Source organism: Solanum stenotomum, unplaced genomic scaffold, assembly GCF_019186545.1.
Source record: "Solanum stenotomum isolate F172 unplaced genomic scaffold, ASM1918654v1 scaffold9649, whole genome shotgun sequence".
NCBI classification, from domain to species: Eukaryota; Viridiplantae; Streptophyta; class Magnoliopsida; order Solanales; family Solanaceae; genus Solanum; species Solanum stenotomum.
The window spans coordinates 154538-181857 of record NW_026037757.1 but is presented as its reverse complement, the minus strand read 5'-3'; the positions used below and the strand labels follow the sequence as shown (position 1 = coordinate 181857).

General features: G+C 33.6%; 1 protein-coding gene and 1 pseudogene across 1 annotated transcript; both read left to right on the top strand.

Moving 5' to 3' along the window:
• The first annotated feature begins 628 nt into the window (after positions 1-628).
• On the top strand, positions 629-3820 carry LOC125853123 (trihelix transcription factor DF1-like). Its single transcript, XM_049532798.1, has 2 exons — positions 629-1268; positions 2152-3820. The coding sequence occupies exons 1-2, from the start codon at positions 982-984 to the stop codon at positions 3797-3799; spliced, it is 1935 nt and encodes a 644-aa protein (XP_049388755.1). The 5' UTR covers positions 629-981; the 3' UTR covers positions 3800-3820.
• A 17405-nt stretch (positions 3821-21225) lies between these two features.
• LOC125853133 (uncharacterized) lies at positions 21226-23984 on the top strand (annotated as a pseudogene).
• The last annotated feature ends 3336 nt before the right edge of the window (positions 23985-27320 follow it).

Sequence of the window (27320 nt, the reverse complement as noted above, 5' to 3'; positions counted from 1 at the left end):
TTGAATTTAAATTTTATCAGGCACACAATAATTTTTGTTATAGAAAAATTATCATGTAAGACTTTTTTACACAAATTTTAATTTAACTGAACACTAAAAATATAGAAAATCAGGTGGAAATAAGATTGTTTTACTAAGTATTTTTAAATTATATGCATTCATCCAATTATCTTTCTATATTATATCATATCTATATTATATCATATTAACATAGCTTATTAAGATTACAAATCTCTTCTTTCAAGGGAACTTACTTACTTTTATTTATAATTTAGATAATTTGATAATGTAATTTTTTTTTATATTATAATTTATTTTTGAAAAAACAAATTAGTGTAGGAAAGAGATGGTGAAATCCAAAATGCCCAAAAAGCAAAGGGTGACCTACATGGGCCGGCTTTTAACTATATTTAGCTGGACAGACAAAAAACAACTTATTATCTTCATCGTCGCTATCTGCAGCTGTATTTTCTACTTCTTTCTACTCTAAATATATTCCATTTACTTTTTTATAATACAAAAAATACGCTATCTTTTTTTTTTAATTATACACTATATATACAGTGTAAACCAATTTTTTTATATTGTTGTTACCATGAGTGATCCTTCTGGTTTGTATTGAGAGAAAAAAAAACTCATTTCTTGTCAATAATACTAGAAGAGAAAATCTGAAGATTCCACAGCTAAAAGAAGCAAAGGGGTGTTAATTTTTTAAATTATTATTATTATTATTATATATATTTCTGGGTCTACTCTTTTTTTTATTTTGTTTGTTTAAATTGTTATGTATTTTAAGAGGTGTGAGATTGACAGGCAGATCCCACCGAAATAAATTAATAAATTCACCACACCCCATCTTCATAAAAACCCCTTAGAATTCACCCTCTTTTTTTTTGTTTTTCTTGTGTCATATAATTCATCAGCTGTAATTGCTTGGTTTACAGAAGAAATAGAGGAGGTTGGTTTTTTGCAATTGAAGCGATGCTGGGTGTTTCGGGCATAGTAAGTAGTGAAGGTGGTGGTGAAAATCCAGAAAGCGGTGGAGGAGCAGGAAGCGGAGGGAGTAGTGATATTGGATTAGGCGGTGGCGGTGGTGGTGGTGGTGGTGGTAGTAGCGGTGGATTCATGACGGAAGATGGAGAAAGAAATTCAGGTGGAAATAGATGGCCAAGACAAGAAACAATTGCTTTGCTCAAAATAAGGTCTGAGATGGATGTTATTTTTAGAGACTCAAGTCTTAAAGGACCTTTATGGGACGAAGTTTCCAGGTAATTAAATTCAAATAAATGGAAATGGAAATAAAAATTTTATTTTGTTTTTTCATTATTGCAATTTCTTCACCTGACCTTCTCAATCATCATTAGCTGCACCAGTTTCATCATGCATAAATAAAATTGATAGAAATGGAATCTTTTTATTTTTTATTTTTTTATTTCTACTTTTGGGAAAAAAAATTACTACTCAATAGAATGATTTTATTTTTTTGGGGAAATGAAAAGATAGATCTATGGATCAGAATTCCATTGATTTATTGCTTTTTTTTTAATTAAAAGGGTCATTGTTTTTCAGTTCATTTCACTACAAACAATACAACCAAAAAAAAAATACAATTGTTGAGGAAATTCAGATTCCCTCCTTCCGGGTTTTGAGTCAAATTCAGTTTTGCTTTTTTGGCGTTTTTTCTTTCTCTGCCAATTCCAGCAACAAATTTTGGAAACTAATATACTCATCTTTTTTGTTAAGAGTTCCAATTTTATGAACTGCCTTTTCTTGAATTTAGCAAATAATATAAGTTTGGTAATCAAATCTAATAATTAAGTAAGTAAAAAACAAGATTTATGTTGCACCATGATTGAGAAAAATGTGGTTTCTATATATATAGTGTTTCAATTGTCTCTTTCTTTTTCCTCCTCCTTGTTTAATTAATTAAGTTCTTAATCTTGATTAGTGATATCTTAATCTTTATAGTTTATTTTATGTGGTGAATAGTACTACTATATATAATTTTTTTTTGTTTTACTGGCTGGTGAATTCAATTACCAAGGATTTAAATAATTGTAAGTTTGGTTTTTTGTTATTATTGTACTTGTTTATTTACTACTACCATTTTACTACTGTAATACTTATGCCAACTGTTGTTATCATGACCAGGAAAATGGCAGACCTTGGGTTTCACAGAAGTTCCAAGAAATGCAAGGAGAAGTTTGAAAATGTGTACAAGTATCACAAGAGAACCAAGGATGGCCGCGCATCTAAAGCGGATGGAAAAAACTACCGGTTTTTCGAGCAATTGGAAGCCTTGGAGAACATTACATCTCATCATCATTCTCTAATGCCACCGTCTAATACGCATCCTCCACCACCTCCATTGGAAGCTACTCCAATAAATATGGCTATGCCAATGGCATCATCAAATGTACAAGTCCCAGCTTCACAAGGTACTATTCCTCATCATGTTACTGTTTCATCAGCTCCACCAAATAGCCTTTTTGCTCCTCCTCCTCATCATCAAAATGCTTCCCCCGTGGCACTACCACCGCCATCACCACAGCCAGCTGTCAATCCGATTAATAATATTCCTCAACAAGCTGTGAACGCTTCAGCAATGTCGTATTCAACTTCTTCGTCTACTTCCTCGGATGAGGATATACAAAGAAGGCATAAGAAGAAGAGGAAATGGAAGGATTATTTTGAGAAGTTTACCAAGGATGTGATTAATAAGCAGGAGGAATCGCATAGGAGGTTCTTGGAGAAGCTTGAAAAGCGGGAACACGACCGGATGGTTCGAGAAGAAGCATGGAAAGTAGAAGAAATGGGCAGGATGAATAGGGAGCATGATCTTTTAGTCCAAGAAAGAGCAATGGCGGCAGCAAAGGATGCAGCTGTTATTTCTTTTTTACAAAAGATAACTGAACAGCAAAACATCCAAATTCCAAATACTATCAATGTTGGCCCTCCATCAGCACAAGTACAAATACAATTGCCTGAAAACCCACTACCCGCGCCACCTGTGCCAACACATTCTCCTCAAATACAACCGACTGTTACAGCATCACCAGCTCAACCAGCACCAGTACCAGTACCATTGCCAGTAACAGTACCAGCATTAATACCTGCATCGTTGTCGCTACCAGTACCATCCAAGAACATGGAATTAGTACCAAAAAGCGATAACGGAGGTGATAGTTACAGTCCAGCAAGCTCTTCAAGGTGGCCAAAAGCAGAAGTTGAAGCATTAATAAAACTTCGTACAAACTTAGATGTCAAATACCAAGAAAACGGACCTAAAGGTCCGCTTTGGGAAGAGATATCATCTGGAATGAAGAAAATTGGATACAATCGGAATGCAAAGAGATGCAAAGAAAAATGGGAAAACATCAACAAATACTTCAAGAAGGTGAAGGAGAGCAACAAAAAACGACCCGAAGATTCCAAAACTTGCCCATATTTCCACCAGCTCGACGCATTGTACAAGGAGAAAGCCAAAAACCCCGAAACAACATCTTCATTCAATCCTTCCTCCTTCGCTTTAAACCCCGAAAACAACCCAATGGCTCCCATCATGGCTCGTCCAGAACAACAATGGCCACTTCCACCACACCATGAAAGTACTACCCGAATCGACCACGAAAACGAAAGTGATAACATGGATGAAGATGATCACGATGATGATGATGATGATAATGAGGATGAAGATGACGAGGAAGAAAATAATGCTTATGAGATAGTAGCAAACAAGCAACAATCCTCAATGGCAGCCGCAAACACCACTACCAGCACCGCAACAACAACCGTTTGAGCTAAAATTAGCACAGATCTCATTAAAAAAAAAAGCAGAAAGAGAAGAGAAGTGAGGGGGCAGAAATTAGTGGGGAAGTGAGTGGAACATTGGGAATAGCAAGTGGGTCAACAGATTCTTGCAGAGAAAATGTCAGATTGGATCAGATCACAGAAAATTCCGATTGGTGTGAGAANCCAGCACCGCAACAACAACCGTTTGAGCTAAAATTAGCACAGATCTCATTAAAAAAAAAAGCAGAAAGAGAAGAGAAGTGAGGGGGCAGAAATTAGTGGGGAAGTGAGTGGAACATTGGGAATAGCAAGTGGGTCAACAGATTCTTACAGAGAAAATGTCAGATTGGATCAGATCTCATAAAATTCCGATTGGTATGAGAAGACGGTGACTGAAAATTAGCTCACTTGGAGAAAAAAAATGTGAAGAGAATTTACAAATCATTTCAACTTTATTTTTCTTTTTTTTTTTTTTGGTAAGGGGTATAGTAGTGTAGTTTTTGGTGGTATAAGTTTATTTGAACTTCCATTGTTTATTTATTAATTATCAAAAATAAAGTTTATTGAGGAGGGAAGGGAAAGAGAAAGAGAAAAAAGAAATGGACATAAAGGAAGATTTTTAAAGGAATAAATGAAGGGACAAAGTTTGTAATTTTTTTAAAAAAACTCTTTTTTTCTTTTATTTCCTTTTTGTTCATGGGTGTAAATGTGAGAAATGGTTAAGTAGAACTACATTCTATTCTGCTTAGGTATTTATTCCATTTCAATTTATTTATTTAATTTTAAATTAAAGATATATACAATGTATTGAGATATTCTTTAATTTTATAGTCTTAAATAAAAGTTGCCAAAAAGGGCAAGAAATAATTTTAAAATGAAAGTAAAATAAAATACATTGAAAGTATGCTTTTGATAGTATTGTAGAATGTATTGATGAAGATTAAATTCTTTTCTTTTTCAATCAAAACAAAGCACATATTAGAAGAATTCAAGTACATCAACTTGTGAGGCAACAATTCACCCCAAGTTGCAAAAACAGCTACTAGTATATTTTTGTACTTTGATTCCCTTGAAAAAACAAAAGAAGAAAGGATGAAAAAACATAACAACAAATGGGTCCTTGTTGCACATGATATATATATATATCTACTGAATATTATTTAATTTTCAAGAAAAATAAAAAAATAAATCGGGACTTGTTCTTTTTTTGTATTTTTTCTACAACTATCACATCTCTGATCATTACTTTTATATTAATCTTTGTTTTACTCTTGTACTATTAGTGAGTAAAAGTTATCAGAGCTAAGGGTGTGTTTGGTAGGAAAAGAAAAATATTTTTCAAAAATTACTTACTTTTTAGCAACCAATTACACCAAAACCATTTTTCCTAGTGAGTAAAAGTTATCAGAGCTAAGGGTGTGTTTGGTAGGAAAAGAAAAATATTTTTCAAAAATTACTTACTTTTTAGCAACCAATTACACCAAAACCATTTTTCCTTAAGTGAATAATAAATTTTTTCATTGAAAGGAGTATTAACTTTCTTTGCTTATATTTTCCTTCAATAGTCAATTTGAAATACATATTATTTTGTATTTTAGAAAGTATTGGATAGTGACAAATAATCATAGTCACTTATAAGTTTGGACCAATAGTATTATTTTTAACCCCATTACTGTCTAGCTATATAGATAATAAATAATAACGTATGGGATGGAAATTCAAATATGAGAAAAAAAGGGGACCCTCAAGCAATAATAATGTAGCACAACTCTAGAGCTACCTATGTAGTGGGGACATAAATAAATTATACTATACAAAGAAGAGTTGGAAAAACTTCAAATCATTATAAGTGAAATGTGCATTATTTTCATTCAAGTGTTGACTTCCACAAAAATGTTATATGGTCATTCATCAAAAGAAAGAAAGAGAGAATAATGATGATATTGGATGGTGTAAAAAAGAAGAAGATAATAATTATTGATAAGTAGTCTACCTATACTTCATGGAGATGCCTTTTGTTGCTCTTCCCACATGATGTGTAGGGTTAAAGGAAAAAAGAGTTCATATACATACATACTCATACTTTAATCTTGTTTCACTAATTTAGTTCCTTTTAGAAAATGAAGAATTTTCATCTCATCTCACTATCAAAGAAATCTATTTTATATATATATATATATATATATACTTTTTCGCCTTTTTTATGAAAACATTGTTTCAAAGAAAATAATTTTTTGATGTTTGGTTATCAGAAAATAATGTTTTTTTTTTTTTTTGAAAAATATAAGAATGACTTAATCTAAACATTTATTTATGCATGTGAGCTGAGGCGGAATCAAGGGAGCGGAAGGAGTTTCATCATTAAGAAAATATAATGCATTATGCATATGTAAGGTCATATATGATATCTATGTGTATATATTGCATATTGAACCTTTTAATATAATTTGAGAATCAATTGAAATCTCTTGATAAAAACTCTACCCACGTCATTGCATGAAACATCATGACATATATATATTGAGACAAATCAAATTGATCGAGTTTCAAATCGTACTACACAAAATTTCTTTTCCAAAACCATATACATTGTAATATTCAACATAAGACATCTTTTACTTCTAATAACATCTTATACAAAGTCCATTCAACATAAATTCCTTTAACTATGAGTTGATGTGATGTCAAATAACATAGTAAATTCAACAAAGAATTGGTCACAGAGCTTGTGTTCTATATATTCTTATATGTAACATGTTGTACAACAATACAAAATATTCTCTCATTGAAAGAAAATATTTTTAGATATGACCTCAAAACATTTCATGCATTTTGTGCAAGATTGGATTTATTTAAAAAATAATACTCAAAATTGATCATACTATCCATAACAAGGGAGACAGAACTACAACCAATAAAGATGATTAGTTGAATATATTTTAAAATATTTTTAACGAAATTTTTGACTTTAGTAATCCTCTTCTTTGCCCAAATCCATTGTGTAGGGATGGGGTGTGGGTCCATAAAAATGGGATATTAATATATGAATGGACAAAACTAATAGTAAATAAATTGTAGAAAGTATTAAATAGTAGTATAAAGTATATAAGGTATAGTAGTAGTTGTAGTGTTAAAAGAAGAGGTGCACATGAGAAAGGACCCACACCTATTGTTGCTATCATATTTACGCCACTTAACTCTTATCTTCTTCGGTTTACAACTTTTGTCTCTCAGTAGGAATTTGAAATTTATAAATTTAAAATTTAGTATAAACTAATTATCAGGATTGCAATCGAATAAATTTGAAGGATTATATATAACAATTATATTCTTTTTATTTAAATATTATTAATAAAAAATTAACTCCAATTTTACTAATATTTTATTTTAATTATTAAATTATAACTATTTATATATTTAATAATTTTTAAATATAAATATAAAATTTAAGACAAAATATCTTTTTGTATCCCTAATTAATAATCTCGATCTGTCTATAATTCAATAATATATTCTGTTAAACTTCCTTTCTGAACAAAATGAATGAAATTTCTAAAGTATTATAATTGGATCTAAACAAGCTGTTATGTCAAATATTACTCCCTCTGGCTCTGTCCAATAATATTTATCCACTATATTAAAAATAGATGTCCAACAATACTTGTCTACTTTATGAAATTCATCAATAATTTTACACTTAGTTCCTAATTTATCCTTAGGATTAATTATAGTCATTTTCCTATTATATTTTTCAAGACATTATATTTATTATATTTAAAGGGTGATATGATAAAATTATTCTTCTATTTATAATTTCTTAAGGGATGTGCCAAATTAATAGTGGACAACTATTGTTGAACGGAGAGAGTACTAAAAAGTTCTCTCGCCCTCTCTGTTTTTTTTGTTTTTTTAAAAATAAATAAATTAAGAAGTTACTTACTCTGTCTCATGAATTCAATGTAACACACACCAACATGGATTAGAGTGATTACTCATTCATTTATAACTAAAGATTTTGAGGTTTGAGTTTTTTTTCGTATAAATTATCTTTGTTAGAAAGCACTTTCCTTTTAATATGAAATTTTTTGGCGTAAATTCAAATTGGAAAAATTATTTTGGCCAGAATGGTATTTTACCTATGCTATTTTATTTTTTTGAACATTTTTACCTTTTTAACTTTAATACCTTTTCATTAAAAAAGGGAAAAGGGTTTGAAAAATACTCCAACTTTGATCGAAATTGCTGTTACTATACCAAACTTTATGGATGACCTTTTACCCGCTGCTGTAATGACCTATTTCCATCGTTATAGAAATGCCAACGGAGGAAAATTTGGGACCGGAAAACTTTTTCGTAGTATTTGGATTTTCCCAACCTTGTCCAGATTTGGATGAAATCAGAGTCTTTAAGGTGTAAGGAAATCTGGTAACAATCGGGTGATTTATTTTATAATTCTGGTTACATGAGTGGTTAGATAACTCGTTAAGGAATCCGTACGACTTTACGAAATTGAATTTGGGCGAGTAGAACTCCCGGAATCGATCTTAGCGTGAAGGGTATTTTTCTGAGTGTCGTGGGTTAGAGGTGTGTTGTGAAATGGAGATTTTGGAATTATTAAAATAGTTCATTGGTTCGTGAAAGCTGCCTTGGCGGGAGTTTTTGCCGCTGTAGCGGGGTGGTGGCCGCTGTGGCGGGCCAGACGCGACTTAAAGTCGTAAATAAACCCTTAAATGACCTTATTAGGCACTTTTCAATTTTTAGAGCTAAGGAACGAACCCCAGGTGACTCCTACTCATTTTTCACCCTTCTTGAGGCTAAAGGTAAGCTTTTCACTCCCCGAATCCGTTTTCGATCCGTAGAACGTAATAAAATGGGTGAATGTTGATGGGGGAGGGTTTTGTTATAGATTCTATGGTGGAAACAACCATAATTTGGATAATTGTGATCATGGGTATGATCTAAGGTTCATAGAATTATTAGTAATTCGTATAATTAATGATTGTTTATTGATTCCCGTGTTATTATGATTGTTTGTAGACCAAGAACAAGCGAAACGAATCTGGAAAGGGAAGGATCAAGTTTCTTAAGGTTTCAAGCTTGTTTTGAGGTATGTGATGGTTGTGATTCTATGAGTGTGTGATGTATCTTTGTTATTCTTTATTATGATACATGTATGTATATGAATGTTGCATTATTGATCACACTTGTTGTAAATGAGATAAATGAATGATGGTTACCATGAAATCATGACATAAATGTATGATCTTAAGGATACTTATGATTGTGATTGTAGTGTGTTAAAGGATCGGTTGCCATTCCGACATAACTAACTTGGATCGGTTGTCACGTTCTGGCATAATTATGGGATTGATTGCCACGTTTCGGCATAATCATTAGATTGGGTACCACGTTTCGATATGCTAACTGTTTGGTGTGGGTTCCATGAGAAGACTATTGAATTGGGTTCGGTGAGAGGATCATTGAATTGTGTTCTGTATCTATTTGTGATGAGTTCGTTCATATCTAATGACTATTGATATTGGAAGAAAATATGTTGCTCTAAATTGATATAACTGTGATATGTGAGAATTGTAAAGTTATTCATTGTTCGTATATGTTGATAATATTGTATATGTTCGATATATACATGTGATTATATTGTTGTATTGACTAATGTATGTTACACTTATTGGGATAGCCGTGTGATCCTACCAGTACACTGTAGTTGTGTACTGATATTGCACCTGCTTCTTCTTTATTGAGTACAGTGCATCTTCAGGCGGCTATTGATAGACCTCAGCTAGGTGACTATTGAGCATGACCAGATTCAAGGGTGAGCCATTTCTTTCGGGCTGCCATGAATCTTTCTTGTTTAAGTTTACTCTGTTCGGACTCAGACTATTTGTTTAAGGTGTTTGTTTAGTTTTGGAGTTGTACCCCTTGTTCTTAGACTTGTCGTTAGTAGAGTTTTGATACATTGACTTTCAGGTTCTAGGGGTTATTCTTTCGCATTAGTTGGTTAGTTGATTGTTTAAACCTTTGGAGTGTAATTATGGGGACTCCATTTTTATTGTCATTTAAACCTGCTTTCGTATCTTTAAATGCCTTAGTTTTTCATAAAATTTGTTAGTTGGGCTATAGTTTTGGTTCTCCCACCGGAGGGTTAATTTGGCTGTCACTCACGACAGTTTGGGTCATGACAAAGTTGGTATCAGAGCCCTAGGTTCGTTGATCTCATTGTACCAAAATGAGTTTAATAGAGTCTTGCGGAACGGTACAATGACTTCCGTACTTTTCTTTGACAGGCTATAAGACTTAAGGAAAAACTCACTTATTTCTACTCCTTCGTGCTATGACTTGAATCCAATTGGTATTTGAGTGATATAAATTAAAATCTTTCCTCTTTTACTCTATGGTCCAACCTAGAGCAACAACAACGGTAACACCATCACTAGCAAGAGAGGATGTGTATAGACTACCGACAGTTGAATAGGGTCACCATTCAGAACAAGTATCTATTTCCTCGAATAGATGACCTTTTTGACCAATTGCAAGGTACATCGATTTTCTCTAAGATTGATTTAAGGTCTGGTTACCATCAGTTAAGGGTTGAGGCGGTTAAGAATTAGGTTCGATCAAGTTCTGTGATTGATATTAGCAATTTTGTGGGGCTCGTTAGTAATTATTGTCGCTTGTGGTATGTGTTGAGTCCAATTGGTATCTCTCGATTCCAATTGGTATCTCAACAAGGTGAACTAGATGCCGTAGTTTCGACTGAAGGGACACAAACGAGTTAATTGGAACTGAGAAGGTTCCAATTTGTATCTGGCCTTAGGGACCGTATAAGGCATGGCTGATGGTCATTTATAGAATGAACTAATTAAAGAATTTAGACTTATCTGCAAGTTGTAACTGATTGAATGTCGTGAAACTTGTTGTGAAAAAAAAGTCGAGATTAGGTGCAAAGGTCTAGATAAATTACGATGTGGTTTGTAAGGGAGAAATCTGGACGTGCGTTGCGACCAACTGATAACTGTGTGAGAGTCTGGGTATATTCTGGGGATATATTTGTGATAGTGTTGAAACGATGTAAAATGATTCTAAAGTGCGTACTTCGTTGGGTTGACCAGGGGATAGACAATTATTGTCGTAGCTAAAGGGATTTTCTAAAATGCTTGTGTTATAGCTGGGAACGTTTGGGGGAAATTGGGAAAGAAAAGAACCCACAAAATTATTGACAGGGGTTCTGTTTTTGTTGAGGTCGCTGGGGCGGGATTTTTCTCGCCAAGACGAGGCCGCCAGGGCGGGATTTCTTCCACTAGAGTGGGATAGAGCGAGACAGAATCTCAGCCATGTCTCTCCTATTTTTCCTTGTCACAATTTCCGAACGCGAATTGTACCCGTACTAAACCTCGCGATCTAGTTTAGTGTTCAACAATTAAATATAAGTTATAAGGTGTGTTAAAATTGTGGAGAACCTGGGCATATGAGGAGGAAATCACCGAGGCCGTGGAGGCCGAGGAAATGGTAATGAAGGTAGAGGAGTAGTGCAGCCAGGCAATGAGGTTCCCATCTAGAAGACAGGGCTCAGTTTTATGTTTTTCCCGGTAAGACCGAACTTGAGGATGTGATGCATTGGTCACAAGAGCTACTCTTGTCTGTGCCCGAATGGCTATTGTTTTTTGTGATATACTTGATGCCTCCATCCATGTTTTCACCCCAATTAAAGAGTCAGTCATAGTCACCCTTGTATATCATTGTTGTCTTATTGTGTTTAGGAATTTTCAGACTTGGATTGATTTGGTTATAATGGATATGACTGGCTTGATATAATCTTAGGCATGACTTGGTTGTCCCCTTATTATGATGTGCTTAATGGTAATGCTAAGTCGGTAACTCTAGAGATCCAAGGTAGGGAAATGTTAGAGTGGGAAAAGGGTACAAGCGTAAATCAGCTAAGGTCATATCTTTCGTGCGAGGTAGGAAATTGGTGGGGCATGATTGTTTGGCGTAATTGGCACATATTTGGGATGTTGAGGTCGAATCCCTCTTTTTTGAGTCTATTCGCGTGGGTGGTCAGAATTAAAAGAGCTTAAAGCTCAAATCTAAGGGTTTCTTGATAAAGGTTTCATCCGTCCCAGTGTTTCCCTGTGGGGTGCTCTTGTTTTGTTTGTTAAGAAGAAGGAGGGTAGTATGAGGACTGGTGATTTTATCTTAAGCCATAAAGAAGTGGAGTGATACTGGAATGATAAGCTTATGGATAAAGAAGTCCCAAATGAGTATACTTGGTTGAAGGTAATTGAACAGTTTAGTATGTAAATGTGTATAAAATCTGTTAGCCCTTTGAATTTGATGGGTATACCTGAGTTTGATGTGTTATGTCAATGAAAAAGTTGACTTCGCAGTGATAGCCAGGGTTTACCGAAGGTAATGGTGGTATGAGTTCGTGATGAATTGTGATGGGATGCAACTATATAATAAGATTGTTGGTAAAGCGAATTTTGTATAGTAAGTATGACTTGCGAGTTTCTAAGGTCATGGTTTTCTAATATTGGGTGAGTAATGTGGTTGTATGAAAAGTTTAAGAGATAGTGGGAACCACACAAATAGAATGTTAAAGAGCTAGAGTTATAATAAAGGAAAATATAGTAGGATGTAGTACAACCTTTAGAGAGAGGCCAGAGCAAGAATATTATATTTGATTGCAAAGGCTAAAGATATATCTTTAGAAGGGTAGATAATTGGGTTCAAAGATGTGTGATTTCATTCGTTTTGTTGTGGCTATGGTAATAGTGTCACAGATCCATTAGGTTGGTCAAAAACTACCGAAAAAGACTTGAGAAAAAAGTGTGCGGACATTAGTTTAAGTGTGATGATAGGTGCTTGGGTTTGTTTTTAAGTCTAGTAATGAGTATGATTCAAATTTTAGCGAAATATATTGTAAAATCGATGAAGATGCGATCAAGGATAAACGGAGATCCATGAATTCATAAAAATCTTCAAGGTACAAACTAATGTTGATAGAGAAAGGGGATTGTGTTATATGGTGGAAATTACAATTCAAATTTTTCATTGTGAGTCTACATTCGTGATGATGTATTTTGTCAAGGTATGAATTGGCAAGGTGAGAAACGATCAATTGTATCTGGTATTGAGCATTTGAAAGGACTTACACTTGGGCTGAGTCGTAAGTTTACTACTATTGATTGTTAGAGTACCTAAGAAATGTTTCATTTAAAAGTGTTGGTTTATAATAAGGTAAATGGTCGGAGTGTTTATGATGGCTGTTAGTATTGTGAGTATGATTCCTTAGTCATGCTTTCGTGTGTTTTCACTTTTGTGGGTGGATCCCTAGTGGTAGATCAGGGGTACTAAATCTTGCGATGTTCTCTTGGATGAGTGGGAATATTTGGTTATTTTGAATGACATAAATGGTGTTGTCTTAGAGTTGTTAAAGTATTTTAGTGGTTCTACATGTAACACCTTACTTATGAGAATTTACAGAAGAGCTACCATGCGCATTTGTGGTTGTCCAGCAATCTTAATATTCCTCTAGTCGTCGAGGTGATGTATCGGTATGTGTGGATGAATGTGGCCGGGGATCATTAGGTCCAATTCTACTGTTCTTAAGAGGTAATATACAATTACTAAATCTAGCATTTTGATATTGTTGTTGGAGGGGTTGTATGCTTGGACATATCCCTCGATGAGTATCTAATTTCTAAGGATCAAATTTCTTATAACTTAAGCTCATGGAAATTTATGTTATGTGATGGAGGTATTGTTAAGAACTGTGATTGGTTGAGTATTATGAGTATGTGTTGGTTGATTCAGGTTCACTTCTATTTGTAGCGAGTATTGACTTGGAATTTTATCATGCTTAAGTGCTAAAGGATTCGTCCAGATGATTGTGTCACACTACTAAAAAAATAACGTTTAGCGACGGACTATAGCGACATAATATATTCCGTTGCTATATAACGACAGATTAACTACGGAATAAATATTTTGTCGCAATAATAATAAGCAATTTTTTTTATTCTATAGCGACGGAATGTATATTTCGTCACTATTTATTGGCGCGAAAAGTTGGCGCCTTAATATTTCCTACGAATTTAACAAGGGAAGGGCTGCGACAAATTGAATTAATTTTGAACGACAGATTAGCAACGAAAAATTCGTCGTTATAACTTTTAGTATTTATTTATAAATTTTATATTTTGTAGCAACAGAAAAATCCGTCGTTAGTTTCCATTCTAAATAAATCAAAGATGTTTGTTAGCGACGAAATTTATATGTGTCGTTAAATCCGTCGCAAAATAAAATAAAAATTTAGGGATAAGTTAGGGCACACAAAAATTCCCTCTCAATTCTACTAACAAAAGATTTGAGCTCTCCCACTCTCTCTCTCTTCTGCTCTTCAACTATTCCTCTTCCCCATTCTTCAAATACGCTACAAATAATTGCTCTTTCACTCTCTTTAATGTGAGAAATCAATGAGTTTCTATCAATTTTCGAATTCAAAATCAAGTGAGTTGTACTAACTTTTGTATACTCTAATTTCGAGTTTATTTTTTTCATATTAAGATGTGTTCTATCGATTTGTGTTGATTTTGTTTGTGGGTTTTGGTAATCTTGAAATATGAGACAAGGGTTCTACTAGGAAGAATGATTTTGCCATAATCGAGTTACACTTTGCAATTAGGGTTTGTTTTAAGAGATTAGTGATATTATAAAAGATGTCAAAACCAGATCTTAACATAATCACTTTTTGTTATTAGTAATCAACTGTGAATAAGACTACTTTTTTGTTGTTAGTAGTCACTTTTTCTATCTGGGTTTAGCTTGAACAGCAACAAGATTCTGAGCATTATCAGGAATACATTTTGCTATGCTTGTTGGGTCTTTGAGTTCTATTTTTAACTTCTGTTTGTATTTTTCTATTTTGAAATTGTTAATTTGAAAAGTTTAGTATAGGTATCGTATAACTCGTTTTATGAGAATATATAGTGGTGTTTAAATTCTGTTTTTTTTTTCTATTTTAGAAGGCCTTATTGTAGCGTATGAAAAATGTGTGGAGTTTTATTTCTTCGTGAATGTGTTTGCTGCCTGTTTGTCCTAAGAACACCTAACCAAGTAAGCTCTCTTTCTCTATCTTATTCTATTTCATTCTTCTTGGATTGTCAAAGTCATGACTTAAAGAAGAAATGTTTATTGTGATAGTCGATTAGTAATTTCGATATGTATTTGGTAGCTGATTCAATTATAATTTTTACGTATTGTCAAACATTGTCGAATTAGATACAAGTTAATGAAAATGGTTCAAGAAAGAGAGTTTTAGATAAGAATTAACATTATCAACTTAAAGAAGTTGTTCATAAACTAAACAAAAAATGATTTTCTATTCATACACATTAAAGAAATGAATAACAAACAAACAAAAAATGACATCTATTGCCATCAACTTTTTTCTGCCACACACAAGGAAGTAAATCAAGAAGAGACTAGCAAAATTTTCATCCAATATTTTTATCTGTACCTAAATTTCTGCAGTAAGTCAATCAAATTTTGGTGTATCTAAAGATTTTTTCCTTGCTCCATATCAAATGAAAGATTTTTCTTGAGTTCTCGTTGTCATACTCTGTTGGATTAGATACAAGTGATTGAGATCTCTGATGGTTAATTAGATTAACATGTCTTTCACAAATTTTAGATTTAATGTAAAGTATGCAAAGTTCAATTTTTCATAGCTATTAAGTAACTGCTTGCTTTCTCTGCTCTACTTCTCTGTTTCTTTTCTTTGTGCTCCTCTATTTATGTAAAGAAATTCACCTGATCAACATACAATGATATTTAAGTTTGTATTTTTTTCTTTTCCACATGGTGTTATTATAGTTTGTGGAGAATATGTGGACCTTTGCTTCTTTGTGAACGTGTTGCTGCTTATTTATCCTAAGAACAACTATATCAAGTTTACGTAAGTTCTACTTATCTCTCTTAGTTTGTTTAATATTTTGGGTTGTCCATCTTTATGCTTGATGAAACTTTCAGAAGGGTATTGATTGTGAGCAGACATGGGATAATTATGCTATGGTGGTTAATATTTCAAATGTTATACACAGATTTTGCTGACGTTGCAATCTTTCAAGGCTCTCAAATCTCGTCTTGTTCCACTAATTTCATTCGCCCCGCATCCTTCTCTTTTCATCCACCTTTTCTCAACTTTTCAACTCCTCGGTATGATTTTTATTTGGTACTCCATTATATTTACAATCGTAACACTAGAAATTAGTTACTAGCAAGAGAAATGAAATTCAAACCACTTTCTTGATTGTTTGCAGTAATATTTGTATTATCTTTTTGGCATCACACTTTGTAACTTTACAATAATTAGAGTACAATACAACAAGTGTAGTACTTATTTTTTGATCTAACTTTAGGCTTATAATTATCAAATGACTTGACATTTAATTAGCCTAAACTAGAATTAGTAGTAGAACAAATCATCATATCATTTATGTGTAGGGATTTAAGAGAGTACACTATTTTAAAATAACATTATAGTTGGGTCAAATCATACTAAACTAACTGGACAGTGATAAAAAAACATAAAGGAGCACTAATAAAGGTATTTCAGTATGAACCTTTCCTTGACATTGCACTTCCTGCAACTTATCATTTTCTTGTTATTGCACTTTTTGTAACTGAAGATTAATAGAATAATATATTTTAAGATAACTGGACAGTGATCAAGAACACTTATATTAACAGAAAAGGCGGCGAATGATTTAAAAAGTGCAAAGATATACTCTTTTTCATAAAGGTATTTTAATATGATCTTTTCTTTGGAGGACATCCAGATTGTATAACTTATAAAGAGAAATTTCTGATTATCTTGATTATTCTAAAATTTATAGGAACATGAGTAATTTGAAGCGTGGTTGGATGTATGAGAGGTTGGATGGACGAGGGGGTATACTCTCCAGTTTTATAACCGGTGTGAATAACTTTATTCAGTATGCATGTTCACAAAAAAATCGTATGAGTGGTGACAACATTAAATGTCCTTGTAAAAATGTCATAACCTTAAATACATGGATGTTGAAATGGTTTAATATCACCTTTTTCAATACAGATTTGTTGAGAACTATTTTGTTTGGAAATATCAAGGGGAAAAAGATGTTATTGATGAGATGTATTATGTTAATGATTTGCATGGTGGAACTCAACCTGAATTGGGATATGATAATCTGTACCGACAAATGGTTTTGGATGTAGCTGGTCCAAACTTTGATCAAGGTTTGAGTTGACAATTTCAAAGCAATATTGAACATGAGTCATCTCATACTTATGAACTTCAATGGAGGAGGAGATCAATCCTTCAATAGAGGAGGCGTCTGATCTTCCAATGGAGGAGGAGCCTAATCTTGAGTCTCAAAGATTTTATGATTTACTACATGCTGCTGATGCAAAATTGTATCCCGGTTCCTCCGTCTCTCAACTTGAAGTTGTCTCTAGGATGTTAAACATTAAAATAGAGAACAACATGTCACAGAGAGGTTACAACCAAATGATACAATTGTTGAAAGATTCTTTACCTGAAGATAACATAGTGCTTGATAACTATTATCAAACAAAGAAATTGGTGCGTAGCTTGGGTTTGCCAGTTGAGAAGATTGATTGTTGTGAATCAGGATGTATGTTATATTGGGGCGATGATGAGAACCTTACATCTTGTAAATTTTGTGGCAATCAGAGGTATAAACGTCGTGTAGGCTCTCGTAAGCGGAAATTGGTCCCTTATAAGAAAATGTATTATTTTCCTTTGATTCCTGGATAAAAAAGATTATATGCATCTCATGCTATAGCTGCTGATATGAGATGGCATCATGAGCATACACAGGATGAAGGGGTAATGCGTCATCCATCAGACTCTGATGCTTGGAAACACTTCAATGAAACTCATACCTTTTTTGCCAATGAACCAAGAAATGTAAGACTGGGGTTATGTACGGATGGTTTCCAACCATTCAGTCAGACTGGGAGGAAATACTCTTCGTGGCCAGTGATTGTAACTCCATATAATTTACCTCCAGGAATGTGCATGAAGGAAGCTTATATGTTCTTAACTCTCATTATTCCAGGGCCAAACAATCCCAAACATAAAATTGTTGTTTATCTGCAACCTCTAATAAAGGAGTTGACCTTGTTGTGGGAGACAGGTGTAGAAGCATTTTGACATTTCAAAAAAGCAAAACTTTCAACTAAGGGCAGCTTTGATGTGGACTATAAGTGACTTTCCAGCATATTCTATGTTATCAGGATGGAGTACTGCGGGCAAGTTAGGTTGTCCTTATTGTATGGAGGAAACACAATTATTTAGATTAGAACATGGTAGAAAAACATCTTGGTTTGACAGTCATAGGATGTTTCTTGACCAACATTATTCTTTTCGGAGAGATCGTAAAAACTTTTTCAAAGGCAAGACTGTCAAAAGATTTCCACCACCTTACAAAATAGGAGAGGAGATTTTGAACCAAATTTGTGACTTAGGGATAAGGAAAGTAACTGAGTTAGATGAAGAAGAGGTTAATCGAAGAATATGTAAGTCTTGTGGATGGAAAAAGCAAAGTATCTTTTGGGATTTGCTATATTGGAGTTCTAACATGATTCGACATAACCTTGATGTCATGCATATTGAGAAAAATGTATTTGATAATGTATTTGATACAGTTCTTAATATTGTTGATAAAACCAAAGACAATTCACAATCACATTTGGATATGGTAAACTATTGTGATCGACCTCAGTTGGCAAAGGATTCAAATGGTAAATACCCCAAAGTTGTATATACAATAGACAAGGAAGAAAAAGCTATCTTGTTTAATTAGGTCAAAGATTTGAAATTTCCAGATGGGTATGTTTCAAATTTGGGCAGATGTCCAGACACAAATACGAAAAAGCTATATGGCATGAAAAGTCTTGATTGTCACGTGTTCATGCAAAGACGTTTGCCTATTACTTTTCGTAAATTACTTCCTAGTAATGTGTGGCAAACACTTACAGAGTTGAGCTTATTTTTTAAAGATCTTACTTCAACCACTCTACGAGTGGATGACATGGAGAGATTAGAAGCAGATATCCCACAAATTTTGTGTAAGTTAGAACGTATATTTCCTCCAAGGTTCTTTGACTCGATGGAACATTTGCCTGTGCACCTACCATATGAAGCAAAGATCGCTGGACCTGTACAATATCGATGGATGTATCATTTTGAAAGGTAAATGTGAAATTTTATGACAAAATTATGACAAGGATGTTATACTATGTAATTCTAATATGATGGTGCATTCATTTATTATCTATTAAGGTACCTTGGAACTCTTAAAAGGATGATTGGAAATAAAGCTAGTGTTGATGGTTCTATTTGTGAAGCATACTTGATGACAGAGTCAACACTATTATTTTCTCATTATTTTGAACCTCATGTCATGACACGTAATCATAGTGTGGACCGTAATGATGATGGTGGTATTACGGAGGATCTTGAAGGAAATCTATCAATATTCACTCATCCAGGTTGACTATGGGGAGAGACAAGAAAAATAAATTTATCACTTGATGAAATCAAGGCCGCTCAAACTTACATATTACTAAATTGTGAAGAGGTTGAGCCATTTGTGAGGTAGTATTTAAAATTTATTTTCACCTAATATTAGAAACATATTAGTATATTATGACTTTCTATTTAACTTATTTTGTATTAAATGAAGTATGTACGTGCAACGTTTGCAAGAAGAATCTCCCAATTTATCACAGTGTCAGATAGATGAGAGCCTTTAGGCATATTTTTCTATATGGTTTAAGGAATACGTAAGTCTCCAACGATTATTAACTTTGATGTAGTAATGTAACCTAAATTGTCTTGTGAATTTAACTAAGTCTTTTTTTAAATAAGTCCGATGCAATCATATAGAGAATAAATTCTTGCGTAGCCTTGCTCATGGACCATTAATAGGCGCTACATGTCATTCAATGTATTTTGTTAATGGATACAATTTCATACAGAATGTTATGGTAGCGCTAGATCAACAATGAACAGTGGAGTTTGTATCTCAGATCCAAATTTTGGTGATTACTATGGACGGATTAAAAAGATTATACAACTGGAATACCGTGAAAAACCTTTAAAGCAAACTGTCTTATTCAAGTGTGAATGGTTTGACCCAACTATAGATGTTGGTGTGAAGAAGCATAATCAATACAAATTGATTGATGTTAACCAACGTCGTCGGTATAAAAAGTATGAACCTTTTATTCTTGCAATGCAAGCAACACAAGTGTGTTATGTCCCATATCCTAGCAAGAAAAAGGACAAGATTGATTGGCTAGCCGTATTGAAGGTTAAACCTCGTAATGTTGTGGAATTACCTGATGAGGAAGTGGCACCAACTCCAGAACTGAATGTTCCATTTCAAGTCAATGAAGTTGAAGTCCATGAGATAGATATGAATGTTTCTGTTGATGAAGAAATACTCTTACATGATTTAAATGGGGTGTACTTGAAATGGAAGAACCCATTGATGGGTTACATCCAAAGTATCATGAAATCCCTCGAGAATCTACAGAGGAGGAGTATGAAACTGAGGAGGATTATGAATCTGAAGAAATTGAGGAGGAGTATGAATCTGAAGAAACTGAGTAGAATGAGGAAGAATTTGAAGAAGATTTAGATAGTGACTAGTTCTTAATAACAATATGTTATTGTATCTTCAATATTTTTTGAGTGTAGTAATTTTTCATAATATTATTATTTCCTTAGTTTATGTTTTTTTAATGTAATCATACTTGAATGACTTTTTCTTCTATTCGATATGATTAAGAATCTTGTTTTGTTTATTCAACTTGAGATTTCTATTTTTTGATGTTGCCTTTTGTTTTATAGATCTTCCTTAAAATTTGGAGTTCAGCTGGTTATTCTCAACTATTGTGACTTCTTCCTCTTCTCTTCGACTGCTGCAACTAGTAAGGTAAGTTTTCGATAACTTTTTCTTTTTTGTTTTTTGTACTATTACGTATTCAGCTTCACTATCGTGGGATGAGTTACTCTTTCTTCTCCTGTTCTTTTCTACTTTCTTCACTTCTTAGACGTGTTGTAGTAGCTGCAATGATATCTGTTAGTATTGTTTTTCAGTTGCATTTATTTAGTTGATTATAGTTTTCCTCTCCCTATTTTGACTTTATATGTCTGAAATTTTACTTCGAAAAGACTGTTTAGTCAACTGTTTAAAATTTGCAGGAGATTCCAGCTCTAATTTTTAATATGTCATATGCATGAAATTTAGTAACATTTGGGTATACTGGTGAACTTTATTTAAAAATAATTGATCTTTTACAAGTGTTGATCTTACAATACTTACATATTTTGAAGATATGGCTCGAGGCAGAGGTCTAGGTAGTGCAGGTCGTGTAGGAAAATCCTCAGGTCGCGGTAATTCTGCTATTCCTCCAAAAATGCCTACTGTTCCCATTCCCACAACAGTTAGTCCTCAACAAGGTGGTATAAGTTCCAATATAGGTAGGCTTGATCGTACAAACCAAGTTCAAATACTAGGACCTAGCAGTACACCACCCGTTCAAATGCCAAATCACAATAATATTCCAACCGATGTTGAATCATCTCCTATTACACCTAATGAGAGTAATCAAATAGGAGAGGGTGCATCTACTCAAAGCAGCACAATTGGTGAAGGTAAGTCTAATAATTGTGGGCAGCGGAGAACAGTTGTTACTCGTACTCCTACAAGGTTAGTCCATGTTTATAGTATCATTAGTATATATATTTTTAATAAGATACATATGTATTTAAATAATGTCCTCAAATTTATATAGATTGGAGCCTTCTTCGACATGCTCTACTTTCATAGCTAAGTCTTTCAAAAATGAACTTGATCCCAATTGAATCAATTGGAAAGGTGTCTTGCAACTTGTAAAAGATTTTTATTTTGGAGAATTCAAGGTATGTTATTTCATTATAATTGAGTTTAAGAAAGTGATAAACTTTTTATAGATATGATATTAGTGTTATTACTTTACAAACTAATTTCAGAAGGAATTATATTGGGACTCTTCAACTAATGAAAATGCAGTGAAAAAACAATGGGAGAGTAAGGCATCACTACGATATAGCGATTTTATTTTCAGAATAAAAAAGAACGGAACTAATCCCGAATATGTAACTGATATTGTGTGGAAAAATTGGATGAGGCTTTGGCAAGCTCCTGAGAATGTTGCAAAGTCAGAAACAAATAAAAAATATCGTCGTGGAGGAAGAGAAGCTGCTATCGGAACTCATACAGGTGGATCTATCCCTATTGGGGAGCATCGTAAGAAACTTGTAAGTATATATTTCACGCAATATATATTCTTCGACAAAATACATTTTCCTTATCTTCTAGTCATTACTAAAAGTCTATAGTACACAAATAGTAGAAGTGCCTCTTTTTTTTTTGTTCAATTATGTTTTGGGACTGTTGTCGCAGTGCATCTGTTTTGGTGCAACATACAATTGTTGTTGATGACACTTTCGATTTTAAACTCTTGATTGTACTCTTTCTGATAGTAAATTTGGACATAAGGCGAATAAAATCAAATAGATAAATTGACATATACTTTTGCCTATTGTATAGGGTGATGGATGTCTTTAGCTAGAACTGTATGTTGGCTGGAAAAACTTAAAAATAAAAGCCCCACATTATAATAGTTGGTTAGAGAAAATAAAAAGTTACAGGGAAAAATGCATAGATTTGAACTTTATATGTAAAAGCTTTGCCTGAATGTGTACAAAGATGTGAACTCTACCAAGATGGCATAAGAAAATGGAGATATATTCTGCCTGGATATTTGGCTAGCGCTAGCACGTAATATAGTAAAATTAAGAGAGAGTAGGATGTACATAGACTTTATTTATACCTTTGTGAGATAAGAGATTGTTTTCGATAAATTCTCGGCTTAAAGAAAAATATCCAATACATGAGTATAGGTACATATTAATTGTTCCAAAAAATTTCACCAGTACTACCTCTAAAAGCTTATAATAGTTAGTTGCCTTAGAATCTATTTTTTTATTGTAAGAGCATTAATGGGTCTTGCTTATAGAAGAAGGGAGCTTAATATTTTAGATTGTCTTGTGACATTGCATGCAATAGATTGACTATGAATAACTTCTTATTATAGAACTTGATTTTTGAATCTGAATCTGAATCTTTTTCTTTGTCACCAAGTACTATTCTGGACAGTTTGTGGCTCGTTGTCGCCGATTTTTGAATCTGAAACTTGCATAAGAAAGTTATGAAAGATATCTCAATTCTTACAAATGTTGGTTCCTTCATCTTTAGAGGCACGATTTGAATTGTTAGCATTATTTTGCCATAGGGGCGACCTCAATTGTGGGTTCCTCACTGAATTAAATAGACTTTTTGTGTTTTTTGAAATACTTTACCTAATTATATCATATTGTTCATAACATAATTGGGGCAATTTATTTTTTTTGGGTAGGCTATTGAAAAGGGTCGAGACCCAACACCAAGTGAGCTCCATTTGCACGTCCACACACATGATCACGATGAAAAATCTTTTGTTGATGAGCGAGCACGAATTGTTCATGTAAGTAGAATTTATAAAATTATCAACTTTTGGCATTCATATTCTTTTTATTTGGAGAAACTTATAGTTAGTATTCTTTATTATAATTTTAATGTCTCTACTTATTGCAGGAAAGATATGAAGAAATATTACGTGAGAAAATTGAGTCTGAATCTGATATTGATCAACGTGACGCATATTATCAAGCAGCAGGTGGAGAAAAGAAGAGAAGAATATATGGTCTTAGAACTCAAGCAAAAAGTTACTACGGACCAAATCTTTGTATCTCTTCTCAATCTGATGGTTTATCATCAATACCACCATCTGTTTCTCAATCTGCACCGATGGAAAATATGGATGAGTTCGTGAAGAGATTGATTCCTACATTGACTGATCACATGATTCCTATATTACTTGAGCGCATACAAGGTGTAACTTCTATACCATCACATCAATCAGCTGATATTCCTATTGGTGACGCATCATCAGCAACACCTATGGTGCCTAATAAGGTTGTTTCAGATGATGACCATATTTCTTCTCCCTAGCATTAGTTTTTCTTATCTGATTTTTGTTAAAGGAAAACAAATTATGCAGTAGCAATTACGAGTTCTAAACATTAGTAATTGCTAGATGTTTGATACTTGGTGTAGATGTTTTGGACTTAATATTAGATGAATATATGTTTTGGTGCACGGGTTATATATGAAGTAACATTTATGTTATATGAATATTTGTTATTATTAGGATGTTTAATAATTTACAATTTCTATATATTATAAATAAATAAATAAAATGAATAGAAAGAATTATACCTACGACAAATTTAACGATGGAATATTGCGACGAATTTTGGGAATAGTTAAAGAATTAAAATTGGTGACGGATTGCGACAAATAATAATTGGTTGCCAAAAGTTTGCGACGGATTAGCGATAAATTATTTTCGTTGTAAAATTATAGGACGACGAATTAATTTATGTAATTTGCAACGAAATATATAAATCTAGCGACAAAACTTTCCGTCGCTACCATTTTACTACGGATATCATATGTCGCTAGATCGTCGCTGATCTTGCTACAGAATCAATTTTGCCATCGCAAAGGGGTTAGCTATGAGCAAAATTATAACGGTCAACATTTCATCGCTAATCCATCGCAAATATAGTTTAGCGACGGATATATGTTTATTTGCGACGGATTTATCCGTCGCTAAACATTGTTTTTTTAGTAGTGTCAAGGTCCTTGATAACATGTTGTAGACATGTGTACGATTAATTTTGGTGGTTGTTGGGAATCGCTTTTGTTGTAGTTAAGTTTACATACAATAATATTTATCACTTGAGTATTGAGATGACTTCATCAAGGCATTGTAAGAGAGGATGTGTAGGTATTCAATTGGTTGGTTTGAGGTTGGAGATGTGAAACCATTAGTGGGTAATGAGATTCGGTAAGAAAGTTTGTGGGACAAGTATCCCCAGTTATTCGACGATTTAGATACTACTCTATTCTTACTTTAGCTCTTTTCTCCTAGTTGTCACTTGGGTACGAGTGATGGATAAATTAGTATCTATTGTAACGACTTGTGTTCGTCATTATAGAAATGCCAATGGGGGAAAATTTGGGGCTGGAAAACTCTTTCATAGTATTTGGATTTTCCCAACCTTGTCTAGATTTAGACGAAATCAGAGTCTTTAAGGTGTAGGAAAATCTGGTAGAAATCGGGTGATTTATTTTATAATTTTGGTTACATGAGTGGTTAGATAACTCATTAAGGAATCCGTACGACTTTACGGAATTGAATTTGGGCGAGCAGAACTCTCGAAATCGATCTTAGCATGAAGGGTATTTTTCTGAACGTTGTAGGTTAGAGGTGTGTTGTGAAATGGAGATGTTGGAATTATTAAAATAGCTCATTGATTCGTGCAAAGCCGCCTTGGCGGGAGTTTTTGCCGCTCTAGCAGGGCCACTGTAGCGGGATGGTGGCCGCTATAGCGGGCCAGACGCGACTAAAGTCGTAAATAAACCCTTAAACGATCTTATTTAGCACTTTTTTATTTTTAGAGCTAAGGAACGAACCCCAGGAGACTCCTACTCGTTTTTCATCATTCTTGAGGCTAAAGGTAAGCTTTTCACTCCTCGAATTCATTTTTCGATCCGTATAGCGTAATAAAATGGGTGAATGTTGATGGGGAAGGGTTTTGTTATAGATTTTATGGTGGAAACAACCCTAATTTGGATAATTGGGATCATGGGTATGATCTAGGGTTCATAGAATTGTTAGTAATTCAGGTAATTAATGATTGTTTATTGATTCTCGTGTTATTGTGATTGTCTGTAGACTAAGAACAAGCGGAACGAATTCAAAAAGGGAAGGATCAAGTTTCTTGGGGTTTCAAGCTTGTTTCGAGGTATGTGATGGTTGTGATTCTATGATTGTGTGATGTATGTTTGTTCTTCTTCATTATGATACATGTATGTATATGAATGTTGCATTATTGATCACACTTGTTGTAAATGAGATAGATGAATGATGGTTACCATGAAATAATGACTTAAATGTATGATCTTGAAGATATACTTGTGATTGTGATTGTGGTGTGTAGAAAGGATCGGTTGCCATGGTTTGACATAACTAACTTGGATCGGTTGCCACGTTCCGGCATAACTAACTTGGATCGGTTGCCATAATTATGGGATCGATTGCCACGTTTTGGCATAATTATTGGATCGGGTACCACGTTCCGGTATGCTAACTGTTTGGTGTGGATTCCATGAGAGGACTATTGAATTGAGTTCCGTGAGAGGACCATTGAATTGTGTTGTGTATCTACTTGTGATGAGTTCTTTCATATCTAATGACGATTGATATTGAAAGACGGTATGTTGCTCTAAATTGATATAACTGTGATATGTGAGAATCGTGAAGTTGTTCATTGTTCGTATATGTTGATGATATTGTATATATTTGATATGTGCATGTGATTATATTCTTGTATTGACTAATGTATGTTACACTTATTGGGATAGCCACGTGATCCTACAAGTACACTGTGGTTGTATACTGATACTACACTTGTTTGTTCTTTATTGAGTACAGGGCATCTTCAGGCGGCTATTGATAGACTTCAGTTAGGTGACCATTGAGCATGACCAGATTCAAGGGTGAGTCATTTCTTTTGGGCTGTCATGGATCTTTCTTGTTTAAGTCCACTCTGTTCAAACTCAGACTATTTGTTTAAGGTGTTTGTTTAGTTTCGGGGTTGTACCCCCTGTTCTTAGACTTGTCATTAGTAGAGTTTTGGTACATTGACTTTCGGATATATTTCAGACCTTTTTCCCATTAAAAAATGGAAAAAAGATTAGTTTATTTTAAAATAATTTTTTTTATACACTTTTTAAGTTTTTGGCCAAATTCTGGCCAAATTTTCTGGCCATTTAGCATTACCCATTCAAATTTAGTTGGAGCTCAATACGAATATCCAACACATAAGAAATTAAAAATCAATATGACACTTTATTTTAGTTTGTTTCAAAAAGAATATCATATTTTTATATATAACAAGATACAATTTTTAAAATTTCCAGTTTATTCTCAATAAAATTATTTATGTAATCATATAATTGTCTAAAATATATTTGAGTACAAATTTTGTACAAAAAAATTAATTAGTAAATTTTGCGGTGAAGAAAGTATATTTTTTCTTGTCAGAAAGTCCTAATATAGTACTGTAATCAGTCTCTTGGGGCCACATGCCCCCACCACCCTCCAAAGGAGTCTGATCTATTCTAAATCAATTAATTAAAAACACAGCATAACCCATTGTTGCAACTTGCAAGTGTACATTTGTTCACATTTTCTTTCAAAAACATTCCCCCCCCCCC